The 18,286-nt window shown below is 57.1% G+C and overlaps 12 protein-coding genes across 12 annotated transcripts; 6 read left to right on the top strand and 6 right to left on the bottom strand.

Annotated features, from left to right (window-relative positions):
- Nucleotides 1-243: 243 nt before the first annotated feature.
- On the top strand, nucleotides 244-851 carry BDY17DRAFT_302949 (heavy-metal-associated domain-containing protein). Its single transcript, XM_033734482.1, has 3 exons — nucleotides 244-478; nucleotides 536-590; nucleotides 651-851. The coding sequence occupies exons 1-3, from the start codon at nucleotides 446-448 to the stop codon at nucleotides 800-802; spliced, it is 240 nt and encodes a 79-aa protein (XP_033586513.1). The 5' UTR covers nucleotides 244-445; the 3' UTR covers nucleotides 803-851.
- On the bottom strand, nucleotides 852-2,350 carry BDY17DRAFT_302947 (uncharacterized protein). Its single transcript, XM_033734481.1, has 2 exons — nucleotides 1,753-2,350; nucleotides 852-1,697 (listed from the first exon to the last, which is right to left on the bottom strand). Exons 1-2 carry the CDS (start codon nucleotides 2,274-2,276, stop codon nucleotides 1,007-1,009), a joined length of 1,215 nt encoding a protein of 404 aa, XP_033586512.1. The 5' UTR covers nucleotides 2,277-2,350; the 3' UTR covers nucleotides 852-1,006.
- A 622-nt stretch (nucleotides 2,351-2,972) lies between these two features.
- On the top strand, nucleotides 2,973-4,211 carry BDY17DRAFT_256163 (acyl transferase/acyl hydrolase/lysophospholipase; the record flags this gene model as incomplete). Its single annotated transcript, XM_033731585.1, has 1 exon — nucleotides 2,973-4,211. The coding sequence occupies one exon, from the start codon at nucleotides 2,973-2,975 to the stop codon at nucleotides 4,209-4,211; it is 1,239 nt and encodes a 412-aa protein (XP_033586511.1).
- A 2,226-nt stretch (nucleotides 4,212-6,437) lies between these two features.
- On the top strand, nucleotides 6,438-7,493 carry BDY17DRAFT_28826 (uncharacterized protein). Its single transcript, XM_033732160.1, has one exon. It carries the CDS (start codon nucleotides 6,603-6,605, stop codon nucleotides 7,266-7,268), a length of 666 nt encoding a protein of 221 aa, XP_033586510.1. The 5' UTR covers nucleotides 6,438-6,602; the 3' UTR covers nucleotides 7,269-7,493.
- BDY17DRAFT_28825 (uncharacterized protein) lies at nucleotides 7,494-8,326 on the bottom strand. The gene has a single exon (XM_033732157.1). The coding sequence runs from the start codon at nucleotides 8,170-8,172 to the stop codon at nucleotides 7,720-7,722; it is 453 nt and encodes a 150-aa protein (XP_033586509.1). The 5' UTR covers nucleotides 8,173-8,326; the 3' UTR covers nucleotides 7,494-7,719.
- An 801-nt stretch (nucleotides 8,327-9,127) lies between these two features.
- BDY17DRAFT_28809 (uncharacterized protein) lies at nucleotides 9,128-10,143 on the top strand. The gene has a single exon (XM_033732144.1). It carries the CDS (start codon nucleotides 9,255-9,257, stop codon nucleotides 9,906-9,908), a length of 654 nt encoding a protein of 217 aa, XP_033586508.1. The 5' UTR covers nucleotides 9,128-9,254; the 3' UTR covers nucleotides 9,909-10,143.
- Nucleotides 9,930-11,030, bottom strand: BDY17DRAFT_302943 (thioredoxin-like protein). The gene is made up of 2 exons (XM_033734480.1): nucleotides 10,509-11,030; nucleotides 9,930-10,441 (listed from the first exon to the last, which is right to left on the bottom strand). Exons 1-2 carry the CDS (start codon nucleotides 10,831-10,833, stop codon nucleotides 9,996-9,998), a joined length of 771 nt encoding a protein of 256 aa, XP_033586507.1. The 5' UTR covers nucleotides 10,834-11,030; the 3' UTR covers nucleotides 9,930-9,995.
- Nucleotides 11,031-12,030: 1,000 nt separating this feature from the next.
- BDY17DRAFT_256544 (transmembrane amino acid transporter protein-domain-containing protein) lies at nucleotides 12,031-13,506 on the top strand (the record flags this gene model as incomplete). The annotated part of the gene is made up of 3 exons (XM_033731611.1): nucleotides 12,031-12,151; nucleotides 12,207-12,611; nucleotides 12,665-13,506. The coding sequence occupies 3 exons, from the start codon at nucleotides 12,031-12,033 to the stop codon at nucleotides 13,504-13,506; spliced, it is 1,368 nt and encodes a 455-aa protein (XP_033586506.1).
- Nucleotides 13,507-13,973: 467 nt separating this feature from the next.
- BDY17DRAFT_326937 (putative hydratase) lies at nucleotides 13,974-14,855 on the bottom strand (the record flags this gene model as incomplete). The annotated part of the gene is made up of 2 exons (XM_033737595.1): nucleotides 13,974-14,653; nucleotides 14,705-14,855. 2 exons carry the CDS (start codon nucleotides 14,853-14,855, stop codon nucleotides 13,974-13,976), a joined length of 831 nt encoding a protein of 276 aa, XP_033586505.1.
- A 341-nt stretch (nucleotides 14,856-15,196) lies between these two features.
- On the top strand, nucleotides 15,197-16,666 carry BDY17DRAFT_302939 (methionine aminopeptidase). Its single transcript, XM_033734479.1, has one exon. The coding sequence runs from the start codon at nucleotides 15,255-15,257 to the stop codon at nucleotides 16,620-16,622; it is 1,368 nt and encodes a 455-aa protein (XP_033586504.1). The 5' UTR covers nucleotides 15,197-15,254; the 3' UTR covers nucleotides 16,623-16,666.
- A 1-nt stretch (nucleotide 16,667) lies between these two features.
- Nucleotides 16,668-17,099, bottom strand: BDY17DRAFT_326935 (uncharacterized protein; the record flags this gene model as incomplete). Its single annotated transcript, XM_033737594.1, has 1 exon — nucleotides 16,668-17,099. The coding sequence occupies one exon, from the start codon at nucleotides 17,097-17,099 to the stop codon at nucleotides 16,668-16,670; it is 432 nt and encodes a 143-aa protein (XP_033586503.1).
- Nucleotides 17,100-17,345: 246 nt separating this feature from the next.
- Nucleotides 17,346-17,774, bottom strand: BDY17DRAFT_312854 (uncharacterized protein; the record flags this gene model as incomplete). Its single annotated transcript, XM_033735666.1, has 1 exon — nucleotides 17,346-17,774. The coding sequence occupies one exon, from the start codon at nucleotides 17,772-17,774 to the stop codon at nucleotides 17,346-17,348; it is 429 nt and encodes a 142-aa protein (XP_033586502.1).
- Nucleotides 17,775-18,286: the final 512 nt, after the last annotated feature.

The following is an 18,286-nucleotide window of genomic DNA, read 5'->3' as shown; positions in this document are numbered from 1 at the left end:
TGACGTCGAGCAACGGGTGCGGCGAGACGTTGCTGGAGGAGGAGGGGAGGGAGGGAGTGGTGGGCGTGGTTGGTGGGAGTTGAGCCCATGTGAAAGTGTTGTCATTTGTGTGGCGCAGGCGTCTCGCGCAGCCACACCGCGCCGCAGGCTGGGAGCAACGTCGGGCAGCCAGAGGTGGCGTGCTGCGGTGAGGGTTTGATGAAACGTGCTCACTCCTTCTCATAACACTCTCTTTCTTCCTCACACACAACTACAACACCAGACGTGAGCATCACTCACAAAAAAAAGACCCAGCCCTCGTCTTCCCCTCTCACACTTTCAAACAGGCTCCTCGTGTGCTTCTCGCGACAAGGACAAACGCCACACATCGGATTACCAATCTCATCTTCCCACGAGAACTGGCCTCTGAACACCAAACCATAGAGCACAAACTCTTGAAACCACAATGGCGGAGCACAAGTACAAATTCAACATCACCGTGAGTTCGCTATAGCATATCCAGGGCCGACCCCCCAACTAACTTTCCACCCTCCAGATGACCTGCGGCGGCTGCTCAGGTGCCGTAGAGCGAGTGCTGAAAAAGCTGGACGGTAATGCTGTGCTTATCTCTGGTGCTCTCTTCAAATTTGCTGACTGCTTGTTGCTTCCAGGCGTCAAGTCTTACGACGTATCTCTGGACACCCAGACGGCCGACATCGTGACGGAGGAGAGCGTGGACTATTCCACTGTGCTGGAGAAGATCAAGAAGACGGGCAAGAAGGTGAACTCGGGGGAGGCGGATGGGGTGGCGCAGGCTGTGTAGATGTGGTGTGAGTTGCATTCGTGCTAGACGATCGCTAAGGAATACGCTTTCAATCCCTTCCGTCTTAAGCAATCATCCCTTCGTAGTAGGGCTGTGGGTGTGTGTGCCGTGCCGGCAGAGTTTGCCGCCAGCCCCCGGCAAACCGTAGCGGTGTCTCCCTCATATCTATACCGCATTCATGCTGGTGACATCCATTCCTCGTCCTCAGTCGTAATCAAGCTGGTCCCTCACATTTCGATACCCGCCGGCACCCGTCGCCACGGCAGACATATCGACAGCCGCCACCTTGACCTTCTGCGCCTTCGGAGCCTCTTCCTCCCATTCCGTGCGGCAGAATGGGCAGGTGACCTGGCCCAATTTCGTCTTGGCCCACTGGTCGAAGCACGCTTTGTGAACGTTGTTGCCGCAAGCCGCACGACACCACACGACCTCTTCATTGTCCTCAAACTCCATACAGCAGATGGGACAGTCGTCTTCGACAGGCTTGCGCTTCCCATCGAACTCCTCCTCCGGTGCGGTAACGACTTCGGCGGGCAGAGGCGGAGCATTGGCGAAGAGCTCTTGGAGCTCGGAGGTGAGGAAAGCGTTTTGCTGCTTGAGGTGATCGGGCGCTTTCAAGACGTTGTGCAGAATGTACAAGACGTGCTTGCACACCGTCTCCGTCCCACCCTTCTGGAAGATCGTGGTCGGACAGGTGCAGCTGGGCATGTGGGTGATGGAGACGGTGTAGACGTTGCCACTCGATCCTGCGATTTGCACGGTCTCGCGCGGACAGTCTGGGTGATGAGCGTGGCAGTCCGGTTCGGTGTCGCGCGTGCGGTCAAGCACAAACATGCGCTCCTTGTTCGCCTTTGCCAGAGCTTTGTGATACGAAGGAGGCGGTGATTCGACATAGCTGCGGGGAATGTCAGAACCTGCAGAGGCAGAAGGACTGTGCAGATATGACTTACGGTCTCACTCTGCTCTCCTCCTCTCCCTCCCTGAGCCTCGGAATCTTGCTTTGATTGATGGCAATGCGATTGGCCGCTGCACTGGCATGCCAATTGTTGCCTTTGGCCCGCTGAGCCTTGGCCATCGTCTTGGGATTGACAATGAAGATGGACAGTCCGACTTTCTTCCAGCTCCAGTCGTCGTCGGCGGCACCATCGTCCTCGTCCTCGTCGTCGTCATACTTGCGCGCCTTGCCCTTTTTGCCGGCGTGTTTGGTCTTCTTTGCGGGAGCAGCGTCGACGACTTCATTGGCGTCAAAATCCTCGTCATCTTCGTCCTCAACTTTGACTCTGCTGGCCTTTTTGGTCTTCTTTGCGGGAGCTGCTTCGATGACCTCATCCTCTCCGCCCTCAACTTTGACTCTCTTGCGCTTGGGTGGCGCGGCCTTGACGGCGGGTGCTTCATCCTCAGCGGCTTGTACTGCGGCGTAGTTCTGCACAGGTTTTCTCGCTCGGGTGGAGCGTCGCAAGCCTTCGGCCGCCATGTTGGTTGATGAGAGATGGGTGAAGTGAAGTGGCGCTGAGGAGCGCAATGAAACTTTGAAGAAAGTGGAAAGTTGAAAGTGGCAGATTGTGAGAAGGAAGGAGCGATCAGGTGGTTAAAGGTGGGTCGGTGCTCCGGCTGCCTGTTGGAGCCTTGCTGCCTGATGCTGCCGCCAATCACACACGCACTCACGTGACTGTGCCACTTCTGTTTTGTACGTTCTCCCAACATGGATGTGCGAGATGTGATCGCGAGTGGAGGCGTAGTTATTGATTATCCTCACGGTTAAGGCTGATAGTAAGGCAAGGCTCTGGAAACGTCGTGGGAATGAGTACCGCCTGGGCCTCTCACCTCGCTCAATCCGTTCAATACATTGTGCGTAACATTCTGCAATTGATCCTTTGACACTTCTGATGCCTTGAGTCCTTGGAGTGTTCACGACAGAGACTTTGAAGTCACGGGAACGGAGGAGACCGCCGGCTCCGATGATGAGCGGAGCGGAGGGGAGAGAAGCTCGGACCAGTGAGATGCGAAGGTGGGGACATGAGCTTCCATCTCATCTGCACAGCTTTTGGCCCTCCAAAAGCAATCCTCCCTCTATTCTGTTCCGCCGTTTCAATCACTCCACCCGCCGGTCAATGCTGGTGTACACGCGCCAGTCGGATGTCTAGACCATAACAGCTCACCTTCGCACACCATGAATTATCTGCTCCCGCGGCACCCCTCCCCCAGCGCCATCCGCACCCTCCTCTCCCTCCCGCCTGCTCTACGCGCGGCAACATACACCTCCACATCTCCTTCCTCCACGAAACGATGGCAATCCGACTCCGCCCCCACCCGCCGCCCCCGCACCGCCATCTTCTTCCCAGGACAAGGCGTGCAGCGGGTCGGCATGCTAGATGACTGGGCGGCCGCCTTTCCCAACACCGTGAAGCCACTGATGGACGAGATCGACGAGCGCCTCAAATTCTCCCTCACCAAGATCATTGCCGAGGGCCCAAACAGCAAATTGACGGCGACGGAAAATGCGCAGCCGGCCATCATGGCTACGTCCATCGTCATCCTGCGCGTGCTGGAACGCGAGTTTGGCTTCAACACTGCGGAGCGGGTGGATGTTACACTGGGACATTCGCTGGGGGAGTTCGCGGCACTGGTGGCGGGGGGATACTTGCGGGAAGCAGACGCATTAAGACTGGTGCGCAAGCGGGCAGAGGTGATGGCGCGCTGTTCGAGAGAGGTGAACGAAGAGGTGGGCATGATTGCGCTGGTGTGCGAAGCGGATCACATGCAACCAATGATCGACGCCATCCACGGCTTCCTCGGCCTCGCCTCCGAGGGCTCCAAAGCAGACAGCCACGCCGACCAGGACATGCCAGCCGCACACCAAGTGTCCATCGCCAACATCAACGCCAAGAACCAAGTCGTGTTAGCCGGCAGTATTCGCCGCATCCGCGAGCTACTGACGCACATTCGGCAATTCGGTGGCCACGATCCCCGCGCTGTGCGGCTGTCGAGCGACTCGCCGTTCCACAGCCCGCTAATGGCGCCCGCGGCGGAGCTGATGAAGAAGCTGCTCAGCCAGCCGTCTCCGTCAGAGAAAGGGCAGGACATGATCATCTGGCCAGGTGCAATGCCGTGCATTTCCAACGTCTCCGCTCGCCCGTTCCAGAGCAAGCAGCAGCTGAAAGATTTCCTGGCGTGGGGCTGCGTGGAGACGGTGCAGTGGCACGATGCGATTGTGTACTTGCATCAAGAGGAGAAGGTGCGGAGATGGGTGGGCATTGGGCCGGGCAAGGTGGGACGGAATCTCGTGGGCAAGGAGGTGGGGATGAAGGGCGCTGTGAAGGGTGGTGGGGTTTGGGGCATTTCGTCGCCGGCTGAGGCGGAGAGGGTGTTGGAGGATCTGGAGAAGACGGAGAGTGCGGTGGAGGACTGATGGGATGGGCATGGCTTCAATGGCACTTTCCATCTGCCATTTCGTCCGTCGCTCTCTGAATGAATACTAGCTGTAGTGGACGTCGACTGCCTGTACATACATGCAATCAGTCGAGTTTACTCAATCCGAGACTCGTCACGTCCGTAAGATTAGGGTCCCAATCGAATCGTTCAAAATACAACCAGCACTATATAAATGCCTTCAAACGCCATCCATGGCCAGCTCGCAGCCTGATACAGTACAAAAGGCGGGCGAACTGGTTGGGCCAAACTAGCCGAGCCGAGCTCCACACTCCACTCCGCCGGAATCCTTCGCCTTCCCGGACCTCGACTTCATCCCTTCCTTGTGTCCTCCTTCTATACCTTCTATACGCCTCACTCCGTCCCTTTCTCGACGCCCGACCGCATGTTTGACCTTCTTTGCCCGGCTGAGGAAGCCAGTGCCGTCCTGCACGTCGAAGGAGGCTGGTATGTTTGGCGACTGCTGCGAGTTCCTTGCCTCGACGAGAGAAGATGCGGGTTGTGCGGGAGGCCAATATGGACGGTGAAAGAGCGAGATGGTACACGCGATGCGGCCTGGATATCTCGGAGAGATGGTTGTTCGAGTATGCTTGAGAAGGGGAGCCGGCTGCTATAGTGCTTCCAACTCGAGATAATCACTCTGCTGATCCTTCTCTTCGTGCCGGCTTGTGAGACGCGTAAGTCCTGCTTTGTCGGAACGTGGATGCGAGAGTGGCGCGCATGGTAGGTGTCTGGGGATGGTGATGTGGTGGTTCCGCATTGGAAGATGAGTATAAGCTCTGTGCCCAAAAGACTGTTAAGCTCGCTGCCATTCCTTTTTGCTGAAGAATCGATGATTGCACAGGTAAGGCCCGGCCTCGTTCGATTGGAGGTAAGCTCGAGGGCGCGACGCCCCATGCTGCCATTCTCGTGTGCGGTTCGAGGAGAAGTGCTGGACGCGTGACGAGTCCATCGTCACGGTCGCCCGGAAGTCTCGCTGCTGCTCTTGCCCTCCCTCCTTCGAGATGGAGCGTCTGACCTGTGGAGAGTGTCGCGTCACCGCTCGCCGTTTCCTGAGAGGCGAAGAGTGAATGCCCATCGATCGAGGTCCTGCATCTATGTGAATGGACAACCATCGCCCAGACGCGCTCAGTAAGTGCGACTCGCGTGCGCAAAGCCTGAGGCGGCGGCTCTTCCCGGATGGTGAGAGTAGAGGGGCGATGCAGGGAGTGGTGAGGAGGAGGAGGAGGCGATGCTAGCGATTGGCGAGCCGTCCTCGCGCTGCTGGTGGGTGCGTGTCAGTGCGCGTGCTTGCGCTGTGGACGCGCTGCTGGCTGTGAATGGGCTGTCTTTTCAACGGCCTGCTCTGCTGCTCGTGGCGCGTCAGTTGCGACCGAGACTCCACCTAGTCAAGACAGAAGAGCTGGTTTCGAACGCGTCGCGCTCTGGCAATGCATGGAGGCGCAGAGAAAACTGGCGTGAGTGCCTCGAAAGAAACAGGGCTACACCTTAGTGAAGGTGTGCGAGGAGGAGTGACTGCTGGGGCTTTGGGGGTCTCTGAAGGGAGGGGCTTGGCGTTAATCCGCTGAAGAGGGAGACACCAGTTCGAATGTCGTCGGTTCACGACCAACACCACCGCCAATAATCTGGACACATGTTGGGAAAAGGCTCCAGGGGGTCATCAATGAGCCCTTGATTTTTGCAAACGATTCCGTTCGAGGTGGAGGGTATTGTGGATGATGAGAGCGCCGCTGTCGCAAAAAGTTAAGCGGATTCGGGCACGATTCGAACCCTGGCCTTCACCAATCCACGCGTCACCGCGACGCGGACTACCAGCCTCACGGTCGCGCTGCCCGCAGCCCGTCGAGCAGCGTCGAGCTCCTCCCCCTCCCCGTCGCGAGTTGTCTCTTCCCAGCAAAAGGGGGAGAACGCGCTGCGAGTGCTGGATAACAGCAAGGCAAAAAGATGGAAGCCTCCACCCTAATCACTCAGGGGAGTTCCAGGGCCATTTAGCAGAACACCACCGCAAGGACCACAAAAAGTCAAAAAGAGCAGCGCACTAGAAGAGCTATTGGACTGGATCCGACTTGACAATGGTTGTCGACAGTGTGGAGGAAGGTGTAGACTGGATCCGACTTGAAGAACCGAAGGTTTGGACAAAATCCGACTTGAACAAGGTAAGGTGGACAGAATCCGACTGTAAGAAGGCAAGGTGGACCGGATCCGACTTGATTAGGAAGAGAGAAGGAAAGGTTTGAACGTACCTCCCATTTCCATCCCGCGTTCCCCCCCCAGACCAACGGTCTCGGGGGAACGAAAGCAGGGGCAAAATTATTGCATATATTCCCACCCGGCGGCACTTCGGAGCCACCCAGGGGAGCCGGCGGTGACGATGTCATGCTTGGTGTGCATCAACACACAACACTTGGAGGAGTGTTGCTTGGTGCTTGCGAGCTTCCACAATGATTTCGGCCATTATTGGGGCATTTCTGAGCATGAAATAGACTTGGAGAGGATGTTGGGCCTGCTTTGCAAGGACCTGCCGCACCTCCAAGGACGACTGCGCCGGCAGCAGGCATATGCAGGCAGCTGGAGTGCTCTTGAGATCACGGCGGAAGCTTGCTTCCTTCACTGCATGTTCTTCATTGGCATCACCACATCTTCTGGCATCACTTTTGTGCTCCATCGCGGTGATAGCACGTCTTCTTCAACCATGCCTGCTCTTGATGCGAGCTACAGGTCAGCAGACGCGCCCGTCGCACGCCCGCACCACCTCTGCGCAGCTGTGGCGACTGCTGAACGCGATGCCACAACCCGCGATGGCGCCGAGATGAGAGTTGGCCTTCGTCAAAGCACCACTGACGATCACCATGCCGGACATCGCGTCGAAGATGCCTCACTGCTGGCCATAGAAGAGCATCGTGAGCGCTCTGGCACTGGAATCGACCACAACGAGCGTCGAAGGCATCTTCGATCATCTAGGACCGAGTACGACAACATCCTGGGCCACGAACAGCTCCGTGGACGTTGTCAACGCGTCCAGTGTGGTCAAGTGTGACATTCCGCCCGCATCCCTTGCTTCGGCAATTCGCCCTCCCCGGCTGAACGGCTCAACACCTCGCAGACCACTTGTTGCGCAGTCCCCGCGCGTCATCAGCTCCCCAACAGCCTAGACAAGACGGCAACCTCGACCGTGAACGGGAACAACCACAAGATCGAGCCGGCATGCGACGAACCACAACTTCGCGCGGCACCACCCCAACTCCTTCAACCGCAAAGCCGGGAGCGCTATTGCGTCCCCGTAGGCTGGTGCAGCCCGCTCGACGGAGCGTACGCGCACGAAGCACTCGAACGGCTCGCCACGGTTGCCGTTACACCACCATCTTTCCATCAAAAAGACTCGCACCGCGATCGCTCGGAGAGAGAGGACAGAGACCAAATCACTACCGGCGAGGGCATATTCCTCAGCCAAGGCTATCAGACAAGAAATGGGCCGCTAGCATCATCGATCATCCCATCAAGAAGCATTTCAGCGGAGACCAGAGTGTAAGGAGCGGCTGTGCAGCGAAGGATGTCCCAGTCCAGAAGATGTCTGCTCTACCACGGACTTCGGTATGAAGGCTCTTCCTTCCCGGATCTGGATCGCGCACTGGATGAAAGTCATCCAGACGCGGGTGCTGGCTGGTTCCCTTCACCTCCGATCTACTTCCCGAAGTCAGAGACGAAGCAAGCACAATATCCCATTTCATGCGAAGAAGTACTGTCTCCTGGAGCCGCAGGCCTCTACCGACTCCGGGAAGTCCAGTAAGGCCTCTCGGAACGATATCTACCAGGTATGATCTGGATGGCTTGGCTGTGTGGTTGCCGTGGGGCCGAGCTGCTCGCATTCCCTTTTCGGCCGACCTTGCAATGATTGTGCGGGCTCCGCTTCCGCGGATGTTGGCCATTGTGATGGCTTCCATAGCCGTGCTCTTCCACCTCCAACTGCTTGGAATATGTCGTGGCGTCCCTCCAGCAGCCGCTAGCTCCCTCCATGTCTTCCACTTTGTCCTCCCGTCCGGCAGAGGCCGCGGAGCTTGCTGCGAGGGAAGGAAGAAACAGATCCCAGTGATAAAGCACTCGCTCCCGGTGTAGAAGGATAGCTATGGACTCCTTAGACTCCCGACGCTTGCTCTTTCTGCCTGTTCTCGCCACGGTGAAGCGAAAGGCCTGCTGTCTCGGTCTTGATGAGGGCGTGGGTGTCGTGAGGATGAACGGGCCGGCCATACTCTCACTCGTGGTCTATCTCAAGGCCATCGGCGTGCGTATGTGAGCACGCCAGGGGTATAGATCGTCTTGATGAGGCTGTGTTGCTCCATGCTGGACGGCCGAATCGTACCCTGCCTGGTTCCAGGGGGGCTTCAGGGGTAAACGGTACCGAGATGGAGAAGGTCTCCGCGCTCCTCCTGCCATCTAGATCGCAACTGGGAGGGTGCCAGCAAATGCTCCGGCTCCGTGTGATGCCTACCGATGGGCGCTGGCTCGCTGTGCTGCCCCTGAGATGCGGAGGGGGTTGAGGGTCGGAGTCGGCCTGCCCTTCTGCCGTGCCTGGGACAGACAGCCTGCGTGGCCCAGCACCTCTCGAGACAATAGGAGTGATGGAGATGCTCATCATGATGGCTTGACGAGGCGCTCTCTGCTTGTTTGGCCTGGTGAGTGGCCGTCGCGTGCTGGCGTGAGCTTCGCAGCGACGTGCTGTCAACGCCGCCACCTCCATACAGCACGGTGAACGGGCCTCACCACGGGTCATGAGAGCCTACAACATCATCAAGGATGGTCTAATCTGGCTATTCGAGCGATACAGGCAGCTATTCATCTCTGGGAGGGCCTACAGACACTGCTAAACCTCACTACACCGCCCACCTCCGCCTGCACAACAACACGCACTATCAGCATCACGACAACACACTGACGCACACCACACGCACCGCATGCACAACAAGGACAAAATAAAGTCACAAACAACTCGCTTCTTCTCCAAGCACTTGCAACAAAGGCAAGAGGCATGATGAGAAAGCAAAGGCAGCAAGGCTGGTTGAAAGCAGAACTAAAGGCCAAGGTGGTCAGCAACGACGACGACAATGCGAATAAGGATGGGCAGCGACTCACATTATGCCCTTTCGACACAAGTCGTGCCATGCTGAAGCCAGAAGGCCAGCAGAAGATTGAGGAACGTGATTGCCTCTCCTCCAAGAGCGGTCACCCCAAGGGTGAAGAAAGGAAGAAAGCAAGAAGGAGGTTTGGGGGAAACGCAAAATATTTATACCTTCTGTGGGCGGCGCGCGAGTCAGGAAATGGACGCTGCATACGTAAGCGTGCATTGCGGTGCCGTTGCGAGGGAGGCAGGCCATGTCGTCATGGGAGTCTGATTGGTCAGGGGGTTGGCGGGCGTTGTGTGACGACGGCGAGCATGCTCGAAAGACGGCGAGCCAGGTCTCGCTGGCCGTTGGAGGAGGTTGTTGGTGGTAAGAGCGAGGTCAGCCGGGTGTTGAGAGAGCCATCATGGATCTTAACAACACATGGCGACCGTGGGAGGATGCGAGGAGGGCAGGCGTGTGGTCCTGCTCGCAGACTGGCCGCGTTCCGCTCGCTGGCTTTCGCCCTCGGCGCTCGGTCTCAGTTGAGAGATTTAACAATGCTCGCCAGAGAATTGCAGTGAAAGAGAGTGCCACAAGGGCAAATGACTTTTCGTAGCTCTGCAGAAGCTATCAACACAACCACACAACATTGGAGCAAGCATACCTCCTCAAGCCGGCAGAGGAGTGGAAGTCTTGCTCTTATCAAGCGCCGCAGCAGAGTCAGCAACCTCAGCCGCGGTTTCAGCGACCTTCTTCTCCTCCGTCGCCTTATGCACGCCATTTGTGTCTCCGCCTCCAACCTTCCCGCCCATCTGCTCCACGATCTCCCGCACCACTGCAACCGTACGGCCTGGACTTCCGGGCTCGGCAGCAAGCACTTTGCCGTCCTTGTTCACCACAAATACACCTCGAGCAGTTCCATTCGGTGCTTTCTTCAATCCAATTGCTTCAATAAGCGTCTTCTCCGGGTCGCAGAGGAGTGTATACGGCAGAATCTGCCTGTTCTTGAACGATGTATTGGCCTTGGGCGGGTCGTTGCTGAGGCCGTAGATGTCGAGGCCAGTGGCGGTGAGTGGGGTGAACTCGTCGCGGAACATACACGCTTGGGTCGTGCCTTTAATCACACAATCAGTCCACGCACACAACGTGAGTCGCATAGATGCGGTCTGGAGCATGCTTACATCCGGGAGTGCTGGCTTTGGGGTACGTGAACAGCACCACCCCGGCCTTGCTTTTCTCAACCAGCTGCGCGAGCGTCACCTTCTTCTCATCATGCGTCTGTATCTCCCCTCCGAAGCCTTCGAGCGACAGTGTATAGCCCAGCAAGATCTTGGGCGCATCCGGATTCGGCTTGGGGATGAGAGCGGCGGCGGCGGACTCTTTGGCTTTCTTCGGCTCCGCTTTTGGCTCTGCTTTGGCCGCCGCCTTCGCTTTGGGCGTGGCCTTCTTCTTGGCGGGTGGCGGTGGTGGAGGAGGGGGAGCTTTACGCTTGCGGAGCTCGACCATGATTGCTGAAGCGTGAGGGATGACGGATGGAGAAGCTGCGGATTTCCAGCGGTGGAGTAACGATGCAAGAAGAAAGGGCCGAAGAGGAAGTTTATATTACTTCAGAGCGCTCGCTACACATGTGCGACGTGAACAACGGGTAATTCAGGGGGCGTGGATGAGTCCAAAGGTGCCAGCCATCTCCCGCTTTCCTCGACGACTTGAGGAGCAGATGCGGTGGCCGAGTGGGGTCACCACCCCCGGTCTCGGCAACTGCTAGGCGCGGTCCGCGGAAGGCTACGCGCAAATGGGGTTAGTGTGATATGTCTTTGTGTGGAGACTGTCTGCCTTCATTCCCATCGCGACAGCATGACCTCCCGCTCTTCATCTTGCAGGTGAGAAGTCGCTTGAGGCCTAGAGCAAGTGCTGGAGCAGCTCCGGTCGGAAGAGTGCACTGTCTTCGGCGGCACGGAAGTCCTGGCCTGATCCACCTTGGCAGCATCTTGCGGAAGACATGAAGACGAAGGTAGGGCGAATGATGGGTGGGAGCTCTACATGATCGATGGAGCCGCATGCAGCAGCAGGCCACGCTTGGCACCCTCATCCCTACGCGTTTTGGTCGTCTGGAAGTACCGGCGGTTTGGACCAGCCCCAGAAGCCGAATATGGAAGATCAATTGCCCCATCTTCCGCCACTGCTAGTCGCCTCGTCCCCATCCTCAAGCCTTCATTCAGCTAAGGCTTTTTTATGAAGAATATTGACAGCACTGCCGAGTGGGCCCGTCATTCTCCCGCCTGGATCAATATGTCACACCCGAGTCTTCGTCCAACAGCAGAGCAGTCGCGAGCTGTGTAAAGGTCAGCAAAAGCACTCCACTTTGTCCTCATCCCATTCTGTCAATTTGCCTTCACATTTGATCCATCGGACGCACGATAAAATGCGCCTGATATCTTCTTTATCTTCCAACTTACTCTTCTTCAGCACTTCACAACCTGCACTCTTCTACTGATCACTGGCATTCAACATCGCTTCGCATCTCCTTCAGTCAGCTTCGCTACTACTCACCATCTTCAATCAGCATCGCAGCTACTTCTCCCCTTCAATCATCACCGTTGCCTCGTATCATCTTCATCGGCCAACATGGGCAATTCTACTTCCAAAGGCGACAACTCGAGCACCACAGAGACGGTCAGCATCCCCATTCCCATGCCCATGCGCATGCTCAACGCCATCCGCGGTCAGAAGCAAATCGTTGTCCGAGAGGAGGCCGCTGTTGTCGACGAGGCTTCGCAGACAGCTTCAACCCATCATGGGTTGAAGTGGTGGCAGGCTGCTTTCAGTACGTTGCTCGTCTTTCATCCCAGACCGACTGTTATCTAACAACATGTGCGCAGTCATCACCGCCTCCACCAACTCCCTCGGGGTCCTCTCGCTGCCAAAAGCGATCGCACCAATTGGGATTGTTGCGGCCCTCTTGGTGATTCCCTTCATAGGACTGTTGCAATGGTACACCGGCTTCGTAATCTGGCAGCTCGTCTCCAGATATCCGGGAGTAACCTCCTTTCCGGAACTGATGGGCGTGTTCCTCGGCACGTGGGGCCGTCGCATCGGCGTTGTCATGCAGACGCTTGTCCTCGTCTGCATCATGGCCGCGCATGTGGTGGGATTCAGCATCGCCTTTGATGTTGTGTCAGGCTACCGGTTGTGCTCGGTGCTCTGCACGGTCATCGGAGTCCTCATGATGGTTCCTTTTTCGCTTGTGCGTAGTCTGCGCGACACGTGGAAGATCTCTGTTCTGGGTGAGTCTATCTGCACGTGTGCCGCAAGTCTCCTGATACTGATCATGCAATAGCCTGCATCTCAATCATGGCCGCCGTTGTCATCGCCCTCGTGTCAGTGGCAATAAACCGGGTTCCCTACCCTGACGACTACCTGATTCCCCCGGAAAGCGTCACGTCATTCTACAAAGGCTTCCAAACGGTGAACAGCATCCTGTTCGTCTTCATGGCACACATCGCCTACCCGTCGCTCATCTCCGAAATGCGACAATCAGAAGACTTTCCCCGCGCTCTTCGCATCCAGGCCCTTTTCACCATCGCCTTCTCGCTGTTCGTCGCCCTCGCCTTCTACGCCATCATCGGATCGAGTGTCGGCTCCCCAGTCCTGTCATCTGCGCACCACACCCTGCGTCTGGTAGCATATGTGATCGCCTGGCCGACCATCGGCGTCGCCGCCATTCTGTCCTGCGTCGTGGCCGGCACACATATCTACCGAAGCATCTGGGAAAAGACAAAGCCTCGCATCGGCAGCAATGGCGCTCCAGTCAGCAGATGGCGCAAGAACCTCTCCTGGGTCGGCATCATCTCCGCCCTCTGGACAGCAGCAACGCTGATGGCGCTCGGAATCCCGGCGTTCGAACACATCATACCGCTCGTGGGAGCACTCTTCGGCCCGGCGTACATCCTGATCATGCCGTCAGTCTTCTTCGTCCAGCACGCTGCTCGGGGGTTTGATTGCAAGATCTGGCAGGTGCCGCGACGCATGCCGTTCTTCTTTGCGCTGAATGTCGTCATCTTGTGTCTGGGGATTGCGCAGTGTACGATGGGCTTGAAGGGCACGGTTGAGGCGATCGTCGCTTATTTCCCTGACGGCGGCTTTTCCAGGCCCTTCTCATGCGCAGCACCGGCGGCGTAGGCGGTCTGGATGCACTGTGAGAGGTGAATCGGCATGCGTGGGTGAGGGGAGATGGAGGAGCATACCAGCCACGGGCGGCTTCATGAAATCACTTGCAAGCCTGGGGAAAGGCGCGACTACATGCCGCTTCTCCAGAAGAATAACGGCAGTGAGGGGTTCGATGCTGGAGCGAGATGAATTCCCTTGACGGCGGAGTGGCTGAGATGAGCAAGGCCAGCGCCCATCGATGTCGGAGGCATAGGCCTGTTCTCAAAGAGAAGAACGGCGATCAAGCATTTGCTATCGGAGCGAGAGCATTGTCTTGGCTGGAGAAAGTCGATGAGATGCGCCAGCCTGGCGTCGATCCGAGATTGGAGGGATACACAGGTTCTCGAGAAGGACATCTGTAAAGGCCGCAGTCTGTAAGCCAAGCCGTCATTCTAATGAAAAGAATGACCGAGAAGTAGCCAGACAGGCATGCTACACATCTATTCCGCAAACTTGACCGTCATCGTGCCCAACTCGCCATAATCCCCCTCCAGCGTATCCCCCGGCTTGACAGGAATAGGGATAATACACGTGCCCGTGGTAACATACTCGCCCCCCCGCAGCGTCAGCCCATACTCATTCAACTCATTCACCAACCACGTCAACGCCACCTTCGGATCCCCCAGCACCGCCGCCCCATTCCCCTCATGCACCTCGCCCACCTTCGCGCCAGTCCCATCCACCGCCCACCCCCTCACGCGATGCGCAGGCAAATCCATCGCCCGCCAATCCCCCTTCGCCTCCGGCCCGAGCACAAAGCGGTCCGCACACGCATTATCCGCAATAAGCTGCGCGGGCCCAACAGCAGTGAAATCCTCGAATCGCGAGTCGGGCAGTTCGCTGCCGAGGTACAGGCCCTGCACGGCGGCCATGACTTGGGAGAGGTCGTATTGCTCGCCGCTGCCGCGGGGCGGCAGGTCGTAGGCCATTTTGAAGACGAATTCGAGCTCGGCGACGAGCATGCGGTTGGCGCCTAGGGGGACTGTTGGGGGCGTGGAGGCGGAGGTCCAGCGCTCTACACGCTCTTCGAGGATGCGGCCTGCGAGGGGGCGGGGGGAGTTGATGTGCTTTTGGCCTGCAGCGGAGGTGGCGGCGATCTTCCAGCCGAAGAGGGGTTGTTCTGGTGTTTGTGTTAGATGGAGTTGTGATCTTGACGGGTAGGATGACTTACCTGTGATTCTTTCGACATGTCTTTGGATGTCGTAGCCTGTTTTGTAATCTGTAGTCGACGGGCGGACGGATTGGACGAGTTCTTTCAGCGTGGTTCCTTTCTGCCAATGTTCGATCAGAGTATCGGAGGCTTGAGTCGTGGTGTCTGCCATTCTCGAGTGTTGAATATTGAACGGCGTTGAGCGGCCAATGGTTATGTGAGGGATCGGTCGTGAGGAAACAGAGACTTGACGAAAGAGAGAAAAGGAAAGGGAGACTGGTCTATGGATTATGTGCATTTATTGCAAATCGTTCACTTCAATGCATGAAACGGCATAGTTGCCGAGGAGCAGCATTTGATAGTCCGCCGGATGGAGGCATTACGTCGTGACCCTGACGCCAACGGCGGAGGAAGGTTTGGCGGAGCCAGAAATGTTCATGACTAATCAAAGAGAGTTCACGCCCTTCCGAACAACAAGTGGTGGGACTTGAAGATCAAAGCTCGTGTGCCTTTTTTCCCCGAAGCCTTACCGCTTCACCTTGCCGTGTCGACTGGCTACACACTCTCCATCATGTCGGCCGCTAGTCCCGAGGAGGCCATGGCCGAGCTCAAATTGAACGGCACAAATGGCATTCCCAAACAGCAAGGTTCCACAGGCCCCGAGCCCACCTCTGGCGATTTAATAAATAACGACTCGGACGATGATGAAGCCGATGATGGAGACGAAGGCAACGGCAACGGGACGGCGGAAGGCGCCGCGAAGAAAAAGAAGAAGAGAAAGCCACGCAAGAAGAAGAAGGCTGGCGTGAGCGCCAAGGGACAGACGGCTCCGCCTCGAGTCAAGGTGTCTGATTTGTTCCCGCAAGACACCTATCCCATCGGCGAGGAGGTGGCGTACAAGGATGAGAACTCCTACCGCACCACCAGCGAGGAGAAGAGGCATCTGGATCAGATCAATTCGGATTTCCTGGCGGACTACCGCCAGGCTGCAGAGGTGCATCGCCAGGTGAGGAAGTATGCGCAGAGCGTCATCAAGCCTGGCATGTCTTTGACGGAAATTTGTGAGACGATCGAGGATGGAACAAGGCATTTGACAGGACATATGGGATTGGAGGAGGGAGACAATTTGATTGCGGGCGTTGCCTTCCCCACCGGGGTCAACCTCAATCACTGCGCGGCGCATTACTCTCCCAATGCGGGCAACAAGATGGTGTTGGGCGAGAAGGATGTAATGAAGGTCGATTTCGGCGTGCACGTCAACGGCCGTATCGTCGACAGCGCCTTTACCGTCGCCTTCGACCCGCAATACGACAATCTCCTGGCCGCAGTCAAGGATGCAACCAACACCGGTATCCGTCTGGCAGGCATCGACGCCCGGCTCTCGGAGATCGGCGAGGGCATCCAAGAAGCAATGGAGAGCTACGAAGTCAACATCAACGGGCAAACATACCCCGTCAAAGCCATCCGCAACCTCAACGGCCACACCATCACGCAGTACAGCATCCACGGCGGCAGCAGCGGCAAGAGCGTGCCCATTGTCAAGGGCAGCGGCACGTCGGATCGGATGGAGGAAGGCGAGACGTACGCCATTGAGACGTTCGGCAGCACGGGCAAGGGCATCGTGCGCGACGACATGGAATGCTCTCACTACGCGAAGATCGAGGATGCGCCGAAAGTCGCGCTGCGAGTCGCGTCCGCCAAGTCTTTGCTCCGAACGATCGACAAGAATTTTGGCACGCTGCCGTTTTGCAGGCGGTACTTAGATCGCCTGGGCCATGAGAAGTACCTGCTCGGCCTGAACAATCTCGTCCAGGCGGGCATTGTGCAGGACTACCCGCCTCTGTGCGACATCAAGGGGAGTTATACGGCGCAATTCGAACACACGATTCTGCTGCGCCCAACGGTGAAGGAGGTCATTAGCCGCGGAGATGATTATTAGACGGTGTTTTCTTAACCAGTACGAAGCCAATGAAACCCAATGCCCTCAAATGTACCCCAATAACGCCCCCGCGATCCCCAAACTCACCGGCGCGAAACCCCAATGCTTCCACTCCCCCCGTCCGTTCACCCACCGACTAACCAACCCATCCATCACCACCAATCCCGCAGCCACCAACATCGCCGTCCCTAGCGTCGCATATCCCTCCCGCTTCCCACCTCGGCACCCATGATACCAGATCGCCAACGTAGTGACTCCCACCGCGATGTCCCGGGCGGCGAACAGGCGGATGAAGCCGTCGAGGAGCTTGTGGTCTTGCGCTGTGGCTGTGGAGGAGAGAGGCGCGGATTCGAAGATTCCGAGGATGGCGGAGGGGTTGCGGAGGCCGATGATGCCGACTGCAGTGGGGACGCAAGCTATGAGTGCCGCAGTGTTGGCTAGGTAGGGATGGTAGGTTGGGGGGATTAGAGTGGGCATTTTCGATTGTTAATTGTTGAGTTTGGTTTTGTTTGATGTGGTTTCGTTGATGTCTTTGGAAATGGGGAAGTTGGGTGCTGAAAGCTGCCTTTGCAAGATGTACCTCACCTGACCGTCAGCTTACAGGACGAGGTCCGAAATGGCCGTTGCTCTGAAGAACCGTCCTAAGGTATAAGTAATAAAGCCTTGCATTTCCTAAGACATAGGCGCTCTACACAGAATCCGGCAATCCCGGAAGCAAGACATTTAATAAACGCCCATCAACCCCAATCCCAAAGCCGTCACAACAGGTAAGAAGCCCCAATGCTCCCACTCCCCCTCACCAGCAACATCCTTAACAACCCACCCATCCGCCGCCACCAAAGTCCCCATCGTCAGCAATGCCACAGACCCAAACGTCGAATACCCCACCTCGCCCCTCCGCACCTTCCACCAGAGCAGCAAGTTCGCGAGGCCGACGGCGAGGTTGCGGGCGCCGACGAGGCGTGTGACGCCGTTGGTCACGGCGTGGTCGGCTTGCACGCGTGGGAATCTGAGGCGCGCGAGGGCCGAGGGGGGGTTGAGGAGGGAGGCTATCCCGAGCGCGGTGGGGATGATGGCGACTGCTGCTGTTGTGTTTGCGAGGTAGGGGAGGTAGGAGGGGGGGATTAGAGAGGCGGGGCGGGCGGTGGACATTGTGGCGTTGGTTGATGGCGTCGATGATTCTGGACTCACGTTTGGTGTCTGCAAGGTCGATGAATATGGTTGAATCAATTCGGGTGGGTGTGAAAGGTAGAAGGGGTCTTGACATGCAGGCTGCGCGGCTTTATCAGCTGAGACTGAGCTGACGTGAGGTCTGACGCAATATTTTAATCCAGCGATGATTGACCACTGCCTATCGTGTTCATCATCCGCGCATGATACACATCGATCGAACGTATGGTGGACACTGTCGTGATCTCGCCGGAGCATTCAGAGTCAATTATCAACAGCAGCAGCTGATCGGTCGTTTGCTTGCTATAAAACACTGCAAGCTTCCTTTGGAACGTTGCCTGCCGTCGATCGCTTTGACGCGGCAATCCCATGCCAAAAGCTCGCCAAATTGCTTAATCGCAGGCTCGAATGGTAGGCGTGAGGTCCTATTCCCCATTCGAGTCATCCGAGTAGTGCCCCCTCCAAACGCCGTCGCTAAGAGCAAACACACAACC

The sequence above is a fragment of the Neohortaea acidophila genome (assembly GCF_010093505.1).
Source record: "Neohortaea acidophila strain CBS 113389 unplaced genomic scaffold BDY17scaffold_10, whole genome shotgun sequence".
Taxonomy (NCBI): Eukaryota; Fungi; Ascomycota; class Dothideomycetes; order Mycosphaerellales; family Teratosphaeriaceae; genus Neohortaea; species Neohortaea acidophila.
Note: the sequence above shows the minus strand (reverse complement) of the source record. Positions and strands in the feature narration are given on the sequence as shown.